General features: G+C 34.6%; 1 protein-coding gene across 1 annotated transcript; it reads right to left on the reverse strand.

Annotated features, from left to right (window-relative positions):
* Nucleotides 1-9,526: 9,526 nt before the first annotated feature.
* Nucleotides 9,527-18,416, reverse strand: LOC106884363 (zinc transporter Slc39a7). Its single transcript, XM_014935718.3, has 3 exons — nucleotides 17,402-18,416; nucleotides 11,767-11,999; nucleotides 9,527-10,119 (listed from the first exon to the last, which is right to left on the reverse strand). The coding sequence occupies exons 1-3, from the start codon at nucleotides 18,372-18,374 to the stop codon at nucleotides 9,868-9,870; spliced, it is 1,458 nt and encodes a 485-aa protein (XP_014791204.1). The 5' UTR covers nucleotides 18,375-18,416; the 3' UTR covers nucleotides 9,527-9,867.
* Between the last annotated feature and the right edge of the window lie 1,740 nt (nucleotides 18,417-20,156).

Here is a 20,156-nt window from a genome sequence, read left to right on the forward strand (position 1 = left end):
AATGTCTTCAACATTGAGAGCAGATACAATGTTGAAGTACAGATGCATGTAAACAATGTCAGTGACATGACTATCATCCCAAGAAATGTTTGAATAAAACCAGGGTCTCCCAATTTGGAATCTTGCAAGGCTAGCCTCAAGCAGTTTGATAGTTCGATAATCAAACTGTCGGAGAAGTTTGAAACCATATTGGAGACAGAAATTAGAAAAGATATAGTTTCTGAACTTGTTATAAAAATTATTGAAATGGGTGCAATGCCAGGTCTAATTAAAGCAAGTGTTTAAAAAGTTATAAAACGGAAAGAAAATGAGAAAAATGACGCTAAACTTGCATATTATGAATCTAGCTTGGCTTCTTGCTTCATGCTCATGTTTGATGTGGGTGGGATCATTCTAAGTTAGTGGTTTTAGAAGCGTCATTATGCGTAGAGCCGACCAAGTTCACCAGTGCTCTCTATCGTTGGTGCCAGTTCCTCTGCATACTCTAAGGTGACGTCGAGCCTCTGGAGATTTTCCCCAATCACGACAGCCATCTTGTGTGGGGCCTGTCATGAGGCCTCTTCCAGACTGCAGCTGCTACGTCGAATGAGAGTAAAGCCCTGGTAGGATGAGCTAGCAGGAGACGGAGGACATGTCCGTACCAGCGCATGTGACGGCTAGCTGTGAGGTAGGAGGCTGCGAGCTAATGCATGTGCTCACGCAGTTCTTTGCTGGAAACGTGATGGTACCATCTGATGTCCTCGATGGTTCTCAGGGCTCTGCTATCGAAGCCGTCGATCTTCTTTGCCAGGGTCTTCGAGGGGGGGGGGGACATTTCTCCTCCATAGAAGAGAATAGAGAGGGCTGATGCGTTGTAGATGCAGAGTTTTGTATTCCGGGAGATAGAGCAGTGGTGCCAAAGGGGCTTCCATAGGGAGTACATGACGCCAGCGGCCAGACTATATCTGCAGTTAATCTCCGGGGTCAGGTTTTTATTGTTGGTGACTGTGGAGCCCAGGTAGATGAAGGAGTTGACAAACTCCACGATGTCGAGGCCTGTATGGAGAAGGTCCGAATCATCTCCGACATGCAGAAGCTTAGTCTTCGCCCAACTCACCTGAAGACCAAACTTTGCGGATTCTTCTCATCATTGAAAGAGCTCAGGAGTTCCGCAAAAATCGCCACTTCTGCATTGCCTTCGTCGACCTCAAGGCAGCTTTTGACACGGCCAACTACGCATCCCTCTGGAAAATTCTCAAGCTCGTCAGTACACCTCCCAAGATCTCCGCACTGTTCCAACGGCTCTATAGCGGTGCCGAGAGCTGCGTGCGGGTGAACGGGAAGGACTTTGACTGATTCCCCACCAACAGCGGGGTTACACAGAACTGAGTGCCGCCCAGACCTCTTCGACTGGATCATCGGTTATCTGATATTTGAAGAGGCCGAGAAGCAGTCTGATGCATTACGTTATATTTTTCGGGAAGGAGTGGGGAAAACTGAAGGACCTGTAGGAAATTGGTTATACACCATTAGGTGTATACCCACTTCCGTACATTAAATTCGGAATAAACAACGCAACGCAGAACTCTGAACTATCAACACAACAATATTTATTTATGGAGGAAAATAGGCATGGTTGCTGAGACGTCGGAACGTTGTTGTGAGCTGTCCCCAGAGTTGGAATGTTGGAGAGACAGCTTAACACGTCCATGCTCATGTGAGATAGCTCTGGGCTGGACGTCCGACCTCTCCGTCGGCCGGCGAGAAAAGAGAAAGAATCAGGGCGCCAAACTTGGATATTGATGACTACGCATGCGCACGAGACAGGGCGTTACTACAGACCGCTCCGGATGACAAACTCTAGCAACATCTTTGATTCCCTATCTGAAGTTCGTATAGTACACTAACTCACAACGGTTTATTGCATGGGGTACAGTGTGATAGTCTGTAGATGTTGCCTTTCTCACACTGTCCTATTCAGCAAACGTAGGCAAAGTGAACTCAATTAAAACTGTGGTTATTTCTCTTCAGTTCTTCTTTCAGAGTAGTGCGTATCCTTGCACAGTATTTGAAGCTACGATGTTATTGATATATTTATCTATCTTGACAGTGTTCTCTGCATTGTATTTTTGCACTATTGTACCTGTAACTTGGTGTTTGAGGATGATAAAACAATTTCTAGTGATAAGGGCTATGTGGGCTAGGACATTGTTGAGGCAATGACTTGTGTTCCTCGCATGTCCTGAATTCAGTTCATTCATAGAACTCAATATTTGATATTACTGTATTTAAAAAGTCTGCCAGGTGTCGTGATTTTGTTGTCATTAATCAGTTAAATCGTTTCCGCTCCTACAACCATCTGATAACTTGTACTACATTTACCCTTCAAACAAACCTCATTGAAAAGCTATCACTTACAGAAGTTGAACACTTAGTAGAAAGGAGGAAGTGCTTGATTTCTTCTTTCAGAATTATATTTCCATTAAACTACTGCTTTGATTTCCACTACTGCTATAGATAACAGTAATTTATTTCGTTCTCCTGTCATCTTAATTTACTCCGTCCCTCCTCTATGCACGATTTAATTACATCAACGTAACCAGTAGTATTTTACTGACATGCGACACATAAAAAAATATATCCAATAAAAGCAAAAATACAATAGAATAATATTATCAATAGTGCCGTCTGACCATCCAAGTAGATGTCGGTAACACAATCGTGTTGTAGAATAATAAAACAGCTACATCAAGAAATATGAGACAATCAACATAAAGCATTACTGACATTTTCTCTATAACCGCAGCTGAAAACGTCCAAAACTATTCCTTGTCTGCGACAGGATAATCATCCAACACAGTGGCGATCGATAACCAAACCTAGGGGAAGCGTTTGTTAGCTGATATCATCCGTAGACGGGTTAATTTCTAAAAAATTAAACCCATTGGCTACCAACTGAACTATTTATTATTGCTGCCGCTAGCTAACGCGCCAATCATTGTAAAGTTGATCTGTCGTAAATCGACGGCGACCTGTATTTTATGTTCTGTTTTCTTGCTGTATATGATTCTTATACAAAAAGATTCCATTTCAACTATATAGGTCATTGAATTATCTTCAGTTCCACTTATTTTTTCCTTTTCAAATATGGAGTTTAATACATAATGTCTTTTCTTTCACAATTAAGAATTGAAACGATGGGTGTGCAGTCCAAAGGTTCGTATCGTGTCGTAGTTACTCTATCGTGTCCATAGGTAAGAAAATTCACACTAGTCTTCTGTACAGTAACACCACACTTTACGAGGACCCGGGTTTACGAGTTTATTTTTTTAGCTCACTTTTGTGTGGAGAACTGAAATTTTTCAAGCACCACATCCAAATTTTGACCGAAGTGCAAAAGTTTCTACTTCTACAACAAATGCTTCTGCGTGTTACTGAGAAATTTATAGAGAGCGAAAAAAGGCTTCTACACAAACAATTATAGGCTTATTTTTAAAAAAGAAATCTACAAGTCTGTCTACACGGGCTTGTGAATCGGCAATCGCGTCTACAAGTGATGGTATGCGAGAGAAAGTGATTCAGAAAACAGTTATAATAATATTTTTTATCATAAATGATCTTCACGTTCTTTTTACCTTGCATAAAATATTCTTTACATTCTACTGTTGTTTTATTGCCCTTTATTTACGAGTATTATAAATTTTATAGGTAAAATATTTTTCTGGAAACGAATTATGATTTAGAACATTGCTATTATGGGAAATTATTGCTCTGTTTTACGAGTTTTCGCTTTACAAGCGGTCTCCGGGAACAAATTAACTCGTATATCGAGGCATTACTGTATCTCGTAGTAAATGGTTACAAGGAACCGCTAGCAATTGTTCTGTCATCTAGAAAATAACAGCCAAATATCCTTCAAATCTTAGAAAAGGACATGTTATATAAAATAGTTCTACATACTCGTAAAAAGACAGGATGGTCACGATTTGAATATATTTAATCGTGCGTTTTCTCAGTCAGAGACAAACTGGAGTTAAAAATAGCCCTGTATAATCGATAAGTATTTCTACACGCTTACCGTACTTTAATCAAATCCTCCTGTAAGATTGTTGGGTTCTGCACGGTTGAATTAACCTAAACATAGTACATATAAATGAATTCTTCAATTGGTATTTCTACAGCCACATATGTAGTAAAATTAATGACTTTTTTTTTTAATCGCTTCAGTGATGAAGTTTTTACAAGAATTCAAAACTTACTCTGTATCGTAGCTCTACTACTCACAATTTGTGGTTTCCCTTCTTATATTAAAAACTGAAAATTATATGAGGTCAAATAAGAAAACAATAAGTCTCTTGGAAAAAGCCTCCCTATCAGTTGCAACATTCGTAAACTTCAATCTAACTTAAATCCAAACTCACTACCCACTACTAATGCATCTTATTCCTCTCTGAGAGTATATCTCTTATCTTCTATTTCTAACCCATCTCTACTGCTCAGGTTACGACTTCACACTGAAAAGCAGTGTATCCCACTTAATTAAAATCAACTCTCCCTACCACTCACCCCTCTTATCTGGGTATCAGCAACAAAAATTTCCAGTTACACTGCCTTTAAGTCTTTCTTCTTCATTTTACTAAATGCATCTACAATCTTTCAGAACTTTTCCAGCTACAAGTAGTAATTCGACTAGCTTACATATTGCATAGAAGACAGATATCTGACATAAATATCAGGTCTTTTGATTCTGATTCTAAACTCCTTATTCACTGGTACGTATAAACTGAATCGTTTACCATTCTTAACTGTCCTCAGCTGTCAGAATTCAAACCCAGTCTTTACTCAGCTGTTGCATTTTTCTACACATCTTTTCATCAAACATTTATTACATCTTTCTCTCACACAAAACATCCTAAGCCTAAAAGCCAACTAACTGGTAGGAGCTCTCTCAATCTTAGGCCAACTACTACACCTGGCAATAAATATTCTTTGCAGCCAACATATCTGAAGCAGTGAAGTAGACTGAAACCCCTCCTATGCATGTTCTTCATAAAAACCAAACTAAACCCTGAAGTGATTCGTCTGTGGCAGTACAGGAAAAGAACACTACTTAGTAAACCAAGAGAAAGTCACCCACCACCAATACAAACTGAGACATGAGTCAGCAAGGGAGCCTCTATGAGGATACTTGAACTATCTTAACAAACAGATCTTTGTTAAAAAAATCTATCATAACACACAGATTTTTGTTAAAGCATACTCTACTCCCTGAAAAAAGAAGAACAGTGAAAATAAAATGGGATGATTATGACTAGAACATCTATGATCATAGGTCTGCTCAATTAGAGCTATATTGCAACAATCAACAAAGTTTTTTTTTTTTTTATCAACTTCAACATCTCAAAGACAACCATCAGAAAAGCCAAAAATACCTTTTTTTTCCAAAATTGCAGTAGATAATTTTGTTGCTTTGCCAAGAGGATTTCTACGAATTTTATGAAATCCTATTAACAGTTAAATCCTGTCTTTAAAAGATAATTTCAATCACTTCAAGCCAATTGACCTAGAGCATGTCCCTTTCAATATCTTCAAACAATGCACCACAAGGCTAGTATCCATCAATGCCAAACTTTTGTATCACTCTCTCTCCCTCTGCAAGGATGTCTTCCATCTTTGAAAACATGCTACAGTCCATTCCAAAGGCAGCCCCCGCACTGGCCCTGTCAACCATCAATCTATTGCTCTTTCAACAATTTCATTCCACCTCTTCTGTGGCCATTTGTATGGCTACTGTATTTCTGGATCCATTGACAACCTTCTCTATAACACATTCTTGCAATGGGCAAAACTAGTGTCATTGCACCTGATAATCAACCACTTCACTCATTGCTACTTCCCGAATGTCAACCCTCTGTACTTCTCATACTTGCCACATTTTTATCCATACATCTTCCAAGTTGGACATAAACCATATTTATCTGATCAGTCATATGGTTACTGCCCTTTTCCAGACTTAGCCATAAAATAAGAGGTTAACCAACAATTTGCTATGGATTAGGATTAAAATTAAACATGTCTTATTCATAGTCATCATCATCGTTGTTTTAATGTCTCCCAACTAAATTTGCTGGTCTTGTTCCAAAATTTGAAACCATTCTCAGCAGATCTAGCTACTCTATAGAGTCTGTCCTGGTTACATTATGGGAAATATAGCTGGAGTATTTTCAGGCTCTTGTGAAACTATTCACCTGTTTTAGTTCATTATTCCCAGATGAGAAGTACTACATGATGTCAAGACAGACATACAAATTTTATTCACACACACATATATATATATATATATGTATATATTATTTCATCTATCATTGTCAATGATAATGAAGGACATCACATGGCAGAAAAAGACAGGTCATGATGTGTCCAGCTATGGCCAATCAATTCAATACATGCCCAGAAGGCTCTGCCTCAGGTCAGGCACTGGGGACTGAAGGCAGAGAGTTTGCTCTGCTATTTCTAGTAGATCAAGTCACCACATAACGGTTCCTTCCTTTGCTTAACTGCTTTGTTTCAATGCTAATGGGCATTTGCACAAAAGTTAATTCTATATATGACAAGCATGGCTTCGTAATTAATAACTTCACTTCCCAACCACATGGCTTCAGGTTCAATCACAGCGAGAAGCAGCACCTTGGGCAAGTGTCTTCTATTATACTATGAGCCAATCAAAGTTTTAAGTGGATATGATAGACAGAAACTGAAAGATGCCCATGACGGGTTCTCCCATCGGTTTCAACATATGAGGATCCATCAATTTATTCAGTTTGGATGCTTATAATTGTGATTTATTCACAATTATACACTCTTCTATTATGAAAATAAATTTTTTGATTGCCTGTTCTGGCCACTGATATAAATAATTATTCGTAAATAATTTTGAATTGTTTACGATATATTCTTCACAATGTATTTTTGCATTCCTCTTTTATTATTTAATTTTCACTCATATCCAGTTTTTCACCGTGACTCGTTTTACTGGTCTTTTCTTATAAACTCTGTGCATGATACAGTTCTATATTTAAGAGATGAGTAATTATGTACATTATTTACATTATTAACATTCAACAGATATTTGTCCTCATCTTGTTTGTTGTTAACATGTTTCGAAACGTTGTGTTAACAAGATAAGGACAAATATCTGTTGAATGTAAATAATGCTGTGCATGATGTTAAAATTCAGAATCTGATGTGCAGATTGAGGCGACACATTATTCTTGCTGGTCGAAACACATATTAAGGCCCAAGATATGTTTTTTGTGTTAATTTGTATCTACACAAATGTCTTCCTGACAAGAAGAGTAGAACCTTTTTGGTTCCTAACTTCAAAATTGCAATGGAGGACTAACCTTTTATTTTTATTTAAATTTTGAATTTTTTATCATGTTGCCCACCAACAGCTTTTATTGTTGAAGAGATATGAGTGGTCATAGTGACTTTATAGCAGTTTTGACTGCTATTTCTAGACATGTAAGTGCTTTTACAACCTTCTCCGTTATAATTGTGATTTATTCACACTTATACACTCTTCTTTTATATATATATATATATATATATATATATATATATATATATACACACACACATGATTAGAGTTTGTATTAATGATTAATTTGTTGTTAATAATAAACAATTAACTTCCCAATCTCCATTTTCTTTTTCTTCTCATATATATATATATATATATATATATATATATATAGGATGTGTGTATGTGTGTTTGTTTCCTTGTGTTGACATTGCATGATGGTTGTAAATAAGCATCATTTTTGTACAAGTAGTGTTATTTGTTTCCGGTCTTCCATGAAAACATATCCAGCCACAGAAAAATATTGCCTTGCTTGCAAACAGGTGAGGTTTGGTGACAGGAAAAGCATCAGCCCATAACAAACCTGCCTCAACAAATTCCATCTGATCCTTGCAAACATGGAAAAGGTAAACATTAAAATGATGATAATGATAAAACCTAAAAGCAAAAACAAAGATTAAGTAATATTAGTTAATAGCCTATAGAAAGCTAACTCTGTTGAAGAAGCTGAATTTATATGACCACGAAGTTATTTGCACTCCATACTCAAGTTACACGTTACTGGACATCCTTTCATGTTATTTCTCTAGACAAACGTAATTCTGAGAAGGATGCAAACTCTACATACCCATATTCTGTTCTTCTGTACCCATTCACTTCTATTTACTTTCTTCTGCCTTGAGTGTCCTCCCTCATACCCCTTCAATATTATTTCATCTCTCTTTGTAGCTCCACTCCAGTAACTCCCACCCATTCTTCTGTAATGGGAATAACCATATAGCTCCTCTACAGTAAGAAACCTGTTTTGTTCTGGGCCCCCTTTTTTTATACATTAATTTCTCACATCCTAACATGAAGTTACTTTCCTCTCTACTGTAGCCCCACTCAGTCAAATGGGATCTTAGTCTTGCAACTGCATGGCAACCTCATTAATACTGGTGCCACAAAAAAGCACCCAATATATTGTAAAATGGTTGGTATTAAGAAGAAATCATGCCAAAGTAGATACTGTTAAACTGTCTGACTCAAAGAAATTCACACATCAGTTAAAATGTGTTGATTTTTGAAATGGTTAACATCTCTCAGTTATAATGCCTTTTTACCCTACAAGCTTCATATGCAATTGGGAAAGCATGAAGAGAATGATAAGAGTTTATGTACCAGCAGTGTGGCACAACCGAATCATCAGATTCTGTTAAACTGTCTAACTCTTGCCAGCATAGAAGTTAAAAGATGATGATGTTGAGAATAATGAGAATGATGATGACAGCATCCTGAATTAGCAGAGATTTCTCATTTTCCTATGATAGACAATATGTCTTTTTCACATGAACTGCATATAGTTTTAGCTATCTGTTAATTAGCTTCCTGGAACAGTTAATAGTAACTTTTAATTCAGGCACAAGGCTAGCATTTGTTTTATCAACTTCAGGATGAAAGGCAATGTTGACCATAGCAAGATTTGAACTCAGAATGTAAAGAACCAACAGAAATACTGCAAAGTATTTTGTTTAACATTGTAATTGATTCTGCCAATCCACTACCTTCAGGAGCAGTTAATAATCCTTTCTAATTTTGCCACAGAGTCAGCAATTTGAGGAAGATGGGACAGTTGATTACATTGCCCCCCAACCCCTGCTCAACTGGTACTTATTTTATTAACCCAGAAAGAAAGACAAAATCAACCACTGAGCATGTGAACTCAGGATGTAAAGCTGGAAGAAATTCCACTAAGCATTTTGTCAGAGATGCTAATGATTCTGCCAGCTTACCACCTTATTAGCAGTTTATGAAATTAAACATATTACAAATTATCTAATTACCATTTTAGTCATGTTATTTCTTTTCAGATTCAGCATTACTGAATTTTTACTGTTGATTTAAGCACCTTAAACAGAAATAAAACTGTGGAAGCGGATTTTTTTCTATCATTTTTTTTTTATACAAAAAGCATTGAATGCAATAAATAGTTATTAAATATTTTTCTTTTTTTTTTATTTGATATTCTTTCTCTTTCCCCAACTTATCAACTTCCCAAGAAATTCACACACCAAGTTAAAATGTGTTGATTTTTGAGATGGCTAACATCTCTCAGTTGTAATGCCTTTTTACCCTACAAGCTTCATATGCAATTGGGAAAGCATGAAGAGAATGATAAGAGTTTATATGCCAGCAGTGTGGCACAACCAAATTCAAAGACCAACCCAGCCTTCAGCAACACAACAATGCTAATAACAACAGTTAAAATGTTACATTTCTGATAAACTGATGTGTCAAATTGGCCAAAAGTGTCATAGTTAGCAAATTTATTCATAACTTGCAATAAGGACCATCATATAAACCCCCAATATTAGAGCAACTATTTCTTTAATAGACTGGCGGAAGCTGGATTCTATAAGAAGTTCTGGAATAACAGAGACAGTGGCAATATAAATAAATCCTCCAGCAGTGAAAGGGAGCACCCAAGCTGTAGCTGTAATTCCTGTGCTTCCTGCCACTAAACTGCATATTGTTCCCATGATGGCACCAAGTGCTGTTGATAGTTGAAGCAGCATTGCCTGTGGAGTACAAATAAAAGAAAAGGCATATATTAATTAACAGACTAAACATTTGTATATTTCGGAAATAAATATAAAATAAATTATTACTAAGAGATTTAACCATTAAAATTATATTCCTTTCTTTATCCTTTTCCATGAGGGTTAGATGAATCTGAAAGTCTGAACAATTACAGGAAATCTATAACTGGAATTCCTTCTTAACACAAACCATTAAAAACTTAAATGAAATAGATCAAAGTACATTTTGGAAGCATACTACACACAAGCAGGGTTTGAAACCTCCACAAACTATTTTGCTGCTTGAAGAAACAATGCTTTGCCTTGGGCTTTCAATTCATAGAGGCATCATCATGAAATACAGCATGTTTGGTACATTTTTAGACCTGGCAGAGCCCATCCCTCTACAGGCTTGACTAGAACATGACTGGTAATTTATTTCTCAATTTTGAAAAATATGAAAAGCTAAGTTGAGCTCAGAAGGTTTTGTTTAAACTCAGAGTGTAGTGAGCCAGAACAAATATCATAAAATAATCTGTCTGACGCTCAAATACCTCTGCCAACTGACTGCCTTGACAGGAAGGGTAAGAGTAACTAAATGCTCCAATTTATCATAATATCAATCATATAAATTAGGAACCTGCTCCAAATATTAGAAGTAATTTACAAATTGTTTCTTTCCTTATTATTCCCCACAATCACTAAAAAGTCTAACAGTGTATGCCACTTTTCAAGGTATTAAGCAGTTGAAAGCCCCTGCCCTCACCCACTCTGGAGAACAGAGAGAGAGATTACCAATATTCCAAACATTTTCCTCTGAATCCAGTACTGTGAATTATCAAAAGCTCAACAAATACATAATAGTTGAATGTATTATCAAACTACTTCACTTAGTTTCATTCACCACCATTATATTTCTTCAGTGGATTATTCACAGAAACAGGACTTTACATCTGTTTTTATGCAATGCGCCCTTAGCATAATTAAAATTGGAAAATGAGTTAAGACATGACCACAATCTGTTCCAACCCATATGGTCTCTGTAACTACATGTCTGGTCTTCTACAATTAACTAAATACATTAGCTAATTACCAGAACACTATATCAGTGTCCAAAAATCACTATTTTTTCCATTTAATCTAGACAAACACAAGATAGCTGCAAAAATGACTGCTTCACATGGCAAAACTCTATGCAATGATTATCAATGGGATCAAACTATCTGACAATAACACTATTCCCTTTAGTTTTTGCCTTACTGTTGTCATTTTCAGTAGTTTTGATCATTACTGAAGAGATTAGACAGCAAATTAAACACAACATATTCATTCTTACACTTCATTTAACACTATTAACAACTGCAAAACAGAAACTATAGTGTCTGATCTGATATGAAACTATTAAAGAATCTATGTTTACAGGTTTTGTACTTGTAGAATTCACTCTGAAACAAAAAATTAATCATTGATAATATCAAGATTTTGTTGCAATTTTATTTATTTAAGAATGTTTTTCATTTCATAAATAAGAAATTTACTACACCATCAAATATTTATATAATTTTGTACATTTTGTATATTTTTTTAAACTGAAGCTAATTTAAGAGAACAAAAATTACTGGGAAATTATTTTGAAAATTAGCTTACCCTTTTCTTAGTGCAACCAGATTTCACAAGAATAGCAAAATCTCCAATTTCATGAGGAATTTCATGCAGGAAGATAGTGATGGTTGTTACAATTCCAACATTACGGCCAACAAGGAAAGAAGCACCAATGGCCAACCCATCAGTGAAATTATGAGCAAAATCGGCAGCAAGATTCAAGTAACCAGATACAGCAATTTCATTTTGGGTTTGCAAGTCTTTTTCTTTAGATGATGCTGAAGTAAACAATAAACCAGTTTTTATTCACTTTATACAGAGGTAATAAATAATAATTCAATTGTTATTGTTTGTCTATATCACCTAAATGAGTTACATTCATTCTACATAGAAGTAATGACTAATAACCAACAAAATTACTATTTAATTACCTGCCACATAAAATGATTGGGGGGGGGGGGGCTAATGTAGTTTCGCACCTCTCCTTGAAAAATGCATTTAAAAAAAAAATTTTTTCAGATTCCTATGTTTCAGATGTTGGAGATTATGAATATGCAAAAGAAAAAAATTTTTTTGAAAAATTTGTTTTTTTTCCTATGTTTTAGATGATGGAGATTCCGAATATGCAAGAAACCACATTTTCAAAATTTTAAATTAAATAAGCATATGAAAGTCTTCCTGGGGCTAAAAACAACAGTAACACCGTCTTCTTTCGGACCGCAACATTTAGTTGACAAATATATTTTATGAATAAACAGACAGGGATAAATAGACAGATAAATAAATAAATGGATGAAAAAGTTCAAAATTTAAAATTGGAGAAGTGGGTGAAATTTGAACCCCTTATTAAACTTTATAACATTAATTATTAAACATTAATGCATGTTTCTCATAAAATGGTGTATATTTAATTTACATTAAATTATTATTTATAATTATTTAAGGCAAACACAAGTAAAATGCAAATTCTTTTCACTTTAATGTTTTTGTCTATATTTAATTTCAATTTGATTATGTTCAAAAAGATTGCTCTGAAAATGATCTCTCTCCACAAATCCAGCTATCTTTTGTATTCTCTCCTTTTAACATATTTTGTGATAACTGTCTAATTCAATGTTTTCTTTGGATATAACTTGCCTGTCATCTAGCAGTTCATAAAATATATTCCTTTAAAATTCTTATTATTTATTTTACATCAATTGAACAAGGTAGATTTTTTTCTGTTGGACACAATTTGATCTTAGAAATCATGTGCAGTTTATCTGATGATACTCTTTGTCACATTATATATCTAGTAGAAAACATTACTTAATATTCTTTTTTAGCTTTTTAACAGCAATCATAATTAAGTCACCTGAACAATTGCTTTTGCTCAAACAAAAAGTGTTTTTTTTTTTGGGGGGGGGGGGGGGTTCTATTGTTTTTGTTTTCAAAATGGTGAAAAAAGTTATCATCAATTTTATTTCATGTTGCTTACTACTTATCATTGGATGAGAAAAGACAAAGATACCCTAGTGGGCTTCAATAATTAGTGATAAAACAAAACAAAAGGTATTATAAAACAATGTAATTAGAGCTGTTTATTATACACAATCATATCATTCTACATAAAAATTTTAATATGAAATATTATTGCAGGTCAAAGTGTGTTGTATAAATGGATTTAGTGTACTGAAAAGAACATTTAATTTTCAATCTGCTTCAAAAAGCTCTAATTCTCTTCTGTAATTAATAGCTTCAATGCTACCAACCTCTGTAGATGACCTCTTTAGCAGTATGACATTGGTAACCTTACAACTAGGTACTTCTTGGAACTGCATATCATTTCTCATGAATTGTATACTGAATTGGATTTCTATTTTTATCCTAACTACCATAAATACCAAGTATATATTTAACTAGTTCTGCTATAGTTAATCACCCAAACATATACCTTGATAAATTTAGGTGCATTACTCTATATTAGCCACTACAATTTCTATGCTTGTAAAATGTGAAAAATAATTCTATTGCTTAAGAAACAAACATGGACATCATCATCATCAATTTGTGTTCATTTTCCCATGCAACATTGGTTGGACAGGTTTTCTGAGGCAGTACTTTTATGGTCAGATGCCTAACACACAAAAGCACAGAGTACCTATTCTAAAACCAGGATACACAGTCACCATCATCATCATATTATGTCCATTTTCCATGCTGACATGGGTCAGATGCTTAACCTGAGGAATCACAGGGGGGCATGGTCCACAGGGCTGCAGCGTGCTCCATGTCAGCCTTGTCATGGGTTCTACAGCTGGATACCCTTCCTAACTTCAACTACTTTGCAGTGCCCTGGGTGCTTTTTTCCTGCCACTGTCATTAGTGAGATTGCCAAGTAACTTGCAAGGTAAGAAAGAACAAAAAAAAGCATGCTTAAAAAATGGTCATAAACAAAAATGGACTGTTCCATTCATTAAATGCATTTAGAAAAGAAATTGTAATAAAATTTCCCCTTTATCTTGTAATTTCATAGGATGCGGGGCAAAGTTAGTAACCAGTGTAAAATGAGTAATTTCTGCTCATTTTCTTCTGTTTGGAATCATTACAGTGTAAGTATTGTACCACCATTTTGTACTGTTACATCATCGTTGGGAGTAAAATTTGGTCAGCATAGTTGTTGTTGTTGAAGTTGAGCATAGTCAGGTAGCAGATACTTTTTAGTCAAGAAACTTTCCCCTCAACTTTGACTCATTTGTAATTGAGGTTCCTAATAAAATATCTGGATAACTTGTGGTGTTTAACAATCAATATTCTTTTCTCTGTTGGATTCCAAGTCAATTTTTTCCCCACACTAATGTTTAATTTTGATAATTTTCAATTAAAAAATAATTTATGTCTAAAATGACAATTTTCAATAATTTCTCCTCTTTAACTGCATGTTGTGTAAATATACAGATTCCTGATACATAAACATATATCAGGAAGAGAACCACTCCAACAGATCATGAAGAAACTATAGAGAATATTTTATGTTGAGTCTCTGATTTAGTCAAGTTTCATTAAATTCATATCATGTACCATTTTTCCCTGATCTGTTTTCATTTGACTGAGATATTTTAACTTTTTATTACATTTCTCATCTTTCTGATGTCTAAAGATGGACACTGATGTGTACGAGACTGTTTTCAAATGTTATTCCAGAGAATTGAAGAGGCAAATTTACCTTACCTTGGTTTACTCATTTTGCCCCAGCTAAATTTGTCTTTTATATGCTCAAAGAGAATGGTTATAATTTTCTGAAATAGTATTCAGATTATGTTATAGTGTTTTTAATACATTAACAGAAGGTCATTTGCTTAGCTGGTATAGTTTTTGTAAGGTTGTGAACATTTGTCAAAACTATTTTTTTCTCATAGTCAAAAATGCAGTAAAAACTCCTCATTGTACCCCACCCCAAATAGGCACTAGTTGTTTTAGCAATTATAGTGATTATCATCTTCACTTTAAATCTTGTTAATACTCATCATACATACTTTCAATATTGTATCATTTCATGTTTGATTCCATATTATCAAGACCAAGTGGTTAAGATCTTGAGGTTAAGTTATTTTTACATCAAACAAGCATCGTCTTTTAATTATACGTTATATAAATATATGAATATTGTAAAATAATTAGTAATTCAATTAATAATTAAACATATTTTCCAGTAGATATTTTATCAGATTATATTTTAAAGTGTAATTAAGTAAAAGATTAATTTAGTTTCCTTTAAGATTTATAATGGGTTTGTTTAAAACATGAGAAATGTTTAGCTTTCATGAGATCATGTATTTGTTTAGCTTTCATGAGATCATGTATTTGTTTAGCCGTAATCGCGCAGATCTTATTATCAAAAACATCCTAGCCGTGACCATCCCGCTCTTTATATAGCTAGGATTACATTGTCCTGAGTCCTTAAGACAATAGTGTAATTTAAGTGAATTTTAATCGCTGTGTTTCAAAATTAGACTTCCTCATAACTCAGAAAAGAAGTTTGGTCTCTGGCATAACTCTGTAGTTATGCCTCATCTTTTTAGTATTCTTGTTTGATACAACGGAAATAACAATTTTGAAAACAATTTGTTCTTTTCAAAAATGTCAATTTTATTTTTTACATATTTGCCCACCCACTTCTGTAACCTTTTCCTTTCCCATGAAGTATGGGGTGCTTTGAGACGAAACTCCGTCGAGGTTCTGTTTCTTCGATCAATTATAGCTATATCAACAGGTGGGTTTTTTTTATTTGTAATTGGACTAGCGATACAATAAAAAAGTAGTATAGCCTATCGTATGTTTATATGACACTGGTTAACTTGAAATGAATACAGAAACTACTAAATAAACAACAACGAATTGCCGTACAGTACAGAATAGTAACAATGTTTTTTACGAAAAAATATAAAATTAAGGGCATAACTACAGGGTTTTACCAAATTAAGAAGGAAATTATTCATTTTATCAATAGTACATCTAAGTAGACGTTGTGTTGACAAAAAATGTTTAAATGAGATAAAATAAAGCAATTTTAGTATAGTTATACAAAATATAATTTTATACGAACATTTGAAATACTAAAAAATTATTTTATTCGTTTTTTTGAGTCAAATGTTTTTATTAACCTTTGTAAATGGGAGCTTAGTAGGTAATATCAAAGGATCCAACGGGTTAATTAATCTAATTAGCAAAATTAGTATCTATTAACTGTTCACAAATTTGCAAGAGACAGGAAGCTACCTGCCTAGTAATCAACATAACTTTACTCACTACTCAATCATTTCAAAATTCTGTCATGCCTATCACATAGGTTTAGTAACAAGTTGATGAGGAAGAAATGTTTTTTATTTTATATTTTGTTTTCTCTTAATAATCTTTAGTGGTTAATTTAACATATTTTAGGATCAAATATTGCACAATTACTAATAAAGAGCCGAACTTCTGGTATAAGTATTATGAGGGAAAGAATAAAAATAAACAATTAGAAGTGCATGTTTTCTTCTTTATGGTAAAACAAGACTGCATCAGCAAATGTTACATACGAAAATAGTTATTTCCTCGAAAAAACAAATCAGATTTATAAACAAAAGTAAACGGTAATTTCATTTTACGCCAAAACATGTGCTAAAATCTTTCTATGATTAAACAAACCTTAGAATCTAGTAAGTTAAAAATATATATATTTTGCTGTAACTGATACTGCTCGTATAAATTGAGGTTTAAAGGGATTAGCGCCAATAAAAAAATTTTAAAATCCTGAGAAATTTCTCAGGAATAGTAAAAAAGCAACAGTTCGTCACTAGATTCACACGTCAGTCGTTATAAAATGAAAAGTATCTGAATTTTTGTGTTACAAATTATTTCTATTTTTATTTATTTTCGTAATTTTACTTCCTAAAATAACTTCAAAATAAGCAATAGCGGAAAATTAATTTTTCCCCATTTTTATACTATTTACATATATAAACTGTGTCCTTTTCAGATACAGAAATGTCTTGTTGAAAGTTTAAAAGAAATAACTATAAAAATTATATTAATTCAGTACTTTCCAATAATATCTAGCGGACATTAAAGAGAGATACCTAACTTATGTTGAAATTTGGTCTTAATTTTTTGACCGAAAAAGACTACGTAAAGAAAAAAATAACAAATATATACTTACCATTCTCTTCCTTTTCTTCTTTGTCATCTCCTTCATCATCAGATGTCTTCTCTTTCTTTTTTACTTCGCTGTGAGAATGGCTATGAGAATGGCTATGTGATCCTTTCAGATGACGAACTACTTTCTCAACAGTGAGGAAGACTATAATCCCAGTCAAAACCCACAGACCGATAGACAAATCATGACTGTGGCCTCCACCACCGTGTGAGTGACCATGATGATGATGATTATGACCATCATCTGAATGATCAGAATTCTGGGAACCAGAATGTGGAATTAGATGTAAAAATGCATCACCTAAAAGACCTCCAGATGCAAAACTAAGAAGTATTTTAAGAAAAGGTAAATTCTCCTCGGTATTTTCTAAAGGAATGAAAAACAGAATAACCACTGGAGCTGCACTGATGATAAGAGTAGCCCCAATAGCCTGGAGCCAGAGTACTGGTCCCATAACTTTAGGTTGGTGGGTTTCTTCATGGCTGACACTTTCCTTTCCGATATGTTTGCTGTCTTCAGAACCGCTGTGATGAGAGTGACCGTGATGACCGTGATGAGCGTGACCGTCGTGTGAGTGATCATGGTGAGCGTGCTCTGAATGAGGAACTTTGTTAGCTTCCCGACTATACCTAAAGTTTACATTTTCAGCCCCTGAAAGGTCTTCGTGTGCATGGCCATGATGTGCATGTCCGTGGTCGTGATGTGCATGACCGTGGCCGTGATGTGCATGACCGTGGCCGTGATGTGCATGACCGTGGTCATGATGTGCATGACCGTGGTGGAAGTGGTCTTCGTGACACTGTCCAAAACTGATCACAATACATAAAATCACCACTGTATAAATCATATTAAGCGGTATAGATCTACAGTGACTAGAATAAATACTTGTTGAATTTTTTCTGTGCCTTTTAAAATTGCAGGAGTAGTTACAGCTGGAGAACACGTTTAAGTGACTAGGGTTACTCTCAGTGCCCATCTGTACTGTTGTAAGATTTCCTCCAAACCTCCACTATGTGACAGTTATGCAGACGTGGCTTTTCTAATGACGCTCTCTATGTTATACGTGATTATTTCCCTTTAATCTGGGTTTCTTGGTTCCATAACTTTTTTTTTCATTTTTCTTGTATTTATTCTTTTACTTGTTTCAGTCTTTTGACTGTGGCCATGCTGGAGCACCGCCTTTAGTCGAGCAAATCGACCCCAGGACTTATTCTTTGGAATGTTCACATAAGTTAACTTTCATATAAAAAAAATACATATTTTATAAGGAGAGTTTATACTTTTATAATAGACTATAATTAAATGAAGAAATAAAATTTATTCACTGTGTTCCTCAATTTTAATACGTTTTAAAACGTATATTTAGACTCTATAAGATTGATTCTATCACTGATGACAAGATTTTAAAATCTCTAGAACAATAAAAATTATTCAGTTTGAGAAAACGGGAAGTCGAGCCTGGTGTAGCCATCCGGGGTTGCACCAGTCCTCAGTCAAATCGTCCAACCCATGCTAGCATGGAAAGCGGACGTTAAACGATGATGATGATGATGATGATATATATATATATATATATAAAATGCTTTACAATTCAACTGAAAGTACAGTCTTTTCACAAAACGACAATCCTTCATAGAAATACTTTACCAGTATATTTTAATTTAATTTCATTCCATCTCTAAGTTCAAAACTGGGAGCCATATATAAATATAATATTGATTCCAATTGCTTCAACATCCAGATGTTCTACAACTTTATATAGATTGTGTCATCTACTACTACTACTATTAATACTACTACTACTACTACTACTACCACCATTACCACTACTACTATCACTGTCAATTTTTGCTTCTGTCAGTAAAATGACTGCCTCATCTCCCCTCTCCTGCACAAAGAATCTTAAATACCTGTCAATTATTTTACACTCACTGAAATGACTACTCTTAGGTCAGTTAAAACTTTCCCCAATCATTTATAGTTTATGTTCAGTCTTTTACTCTTTATTTCTATATTCTTTTACTGGTTTCAGTCAGAGAACCAAGACCATGTTGGGGACTGCCCTCTATAATTTAGTCAGTATCAACTCCATTATTTAAATGAGTTTGGTTCTTATTTTATCTATCTTTGTTTTTTAAGATGCTAAGTCACAGAACATATAGGGATACAACATAAATAATATGAATTTAAGGTTGTTGTCAGTGTAATAACAGACACAGGCACACATGCACACACACAAAAACACAAACATACGTAGGCTATTCAGCTCTCTCACCCTTATCCTTTCTGGGACTAGTACCTTGATAAAATGCACCTGGTGCATTCTGTAAAGTGTAGGGTTAGGAGGACTCTTTAGTCTCATCAATGTCACAGCCACCTCTCTAGTGCTAGTGCCATGAAAAAATATACCCAATGCACTCTGTAAAGAAGTTGACATTAAGAAAGGAAGCTAGCAGTAGAAACCAAGACAAAATTAAAATTTACTAGTGAGATGGGGTTCCTTCAATTATCTAGAAGAGGAGAAATGCCCCATCCAACACATGTCAGCATGGAAAGTAGACATAAGAGTATACTGCCGATGTATTAGTATAGATGAAGCATTGTCTGGTATACATAAATGCTTTGAATATTTGTTTTAAACTAAAACAATGTAATGTAATTAAATATTGAATTACAGGTAAAAGTACAAACTATCAACTTGGTGTGGTTGTGTGGTAAGAAGTTTGCTTCCCAACCACATGGTTCCAGGTTCACTCCT

The sequence above is a fragment of the Octopus bimaculoides genome, chromosome 2, assembly GCF_046866305.1.
Source record: "Octopus bimaculoides isolate indiv1 chromosome 2, ASM4686630v1, whole genome shotgun sequence".
NCBI classification, from domain to species: domain Eukaryota; kingdom Metazoa; phylum Mollusca; class Cephalopoda; order Octopoda; family Octopodidae; genus Octopus; species Octopus bimaculoides.

What these genes read in the sequence shown, in the direction of transcription:
- LOC106884363 (XM_014935718.3), bottom strand. Translation starts at nt 18,374, where the DNA reads ATGGGCACTGAGAGTAACCCTAGTCACTTAAACGTGTTCTCCAGCTGT. An exon ending in AGAAGAAAAGGAAGAGAATG is followed by an intron (nt 12,000 to 17,401) that starts GTAAGTATATAT and finishes TGTTTACTTCAG; the next exon opens with CATCATCTAAAGAAAAAGAC. An exon ending in CTGGTTGCACTAAGAAAAGG is followed by an intron (nt 10,120 to 11,766) that starts GTAAGCTAATTT and finishes TGTACTCCACAG; the next exon opens with GCAATGCTGCTTCAACTATC.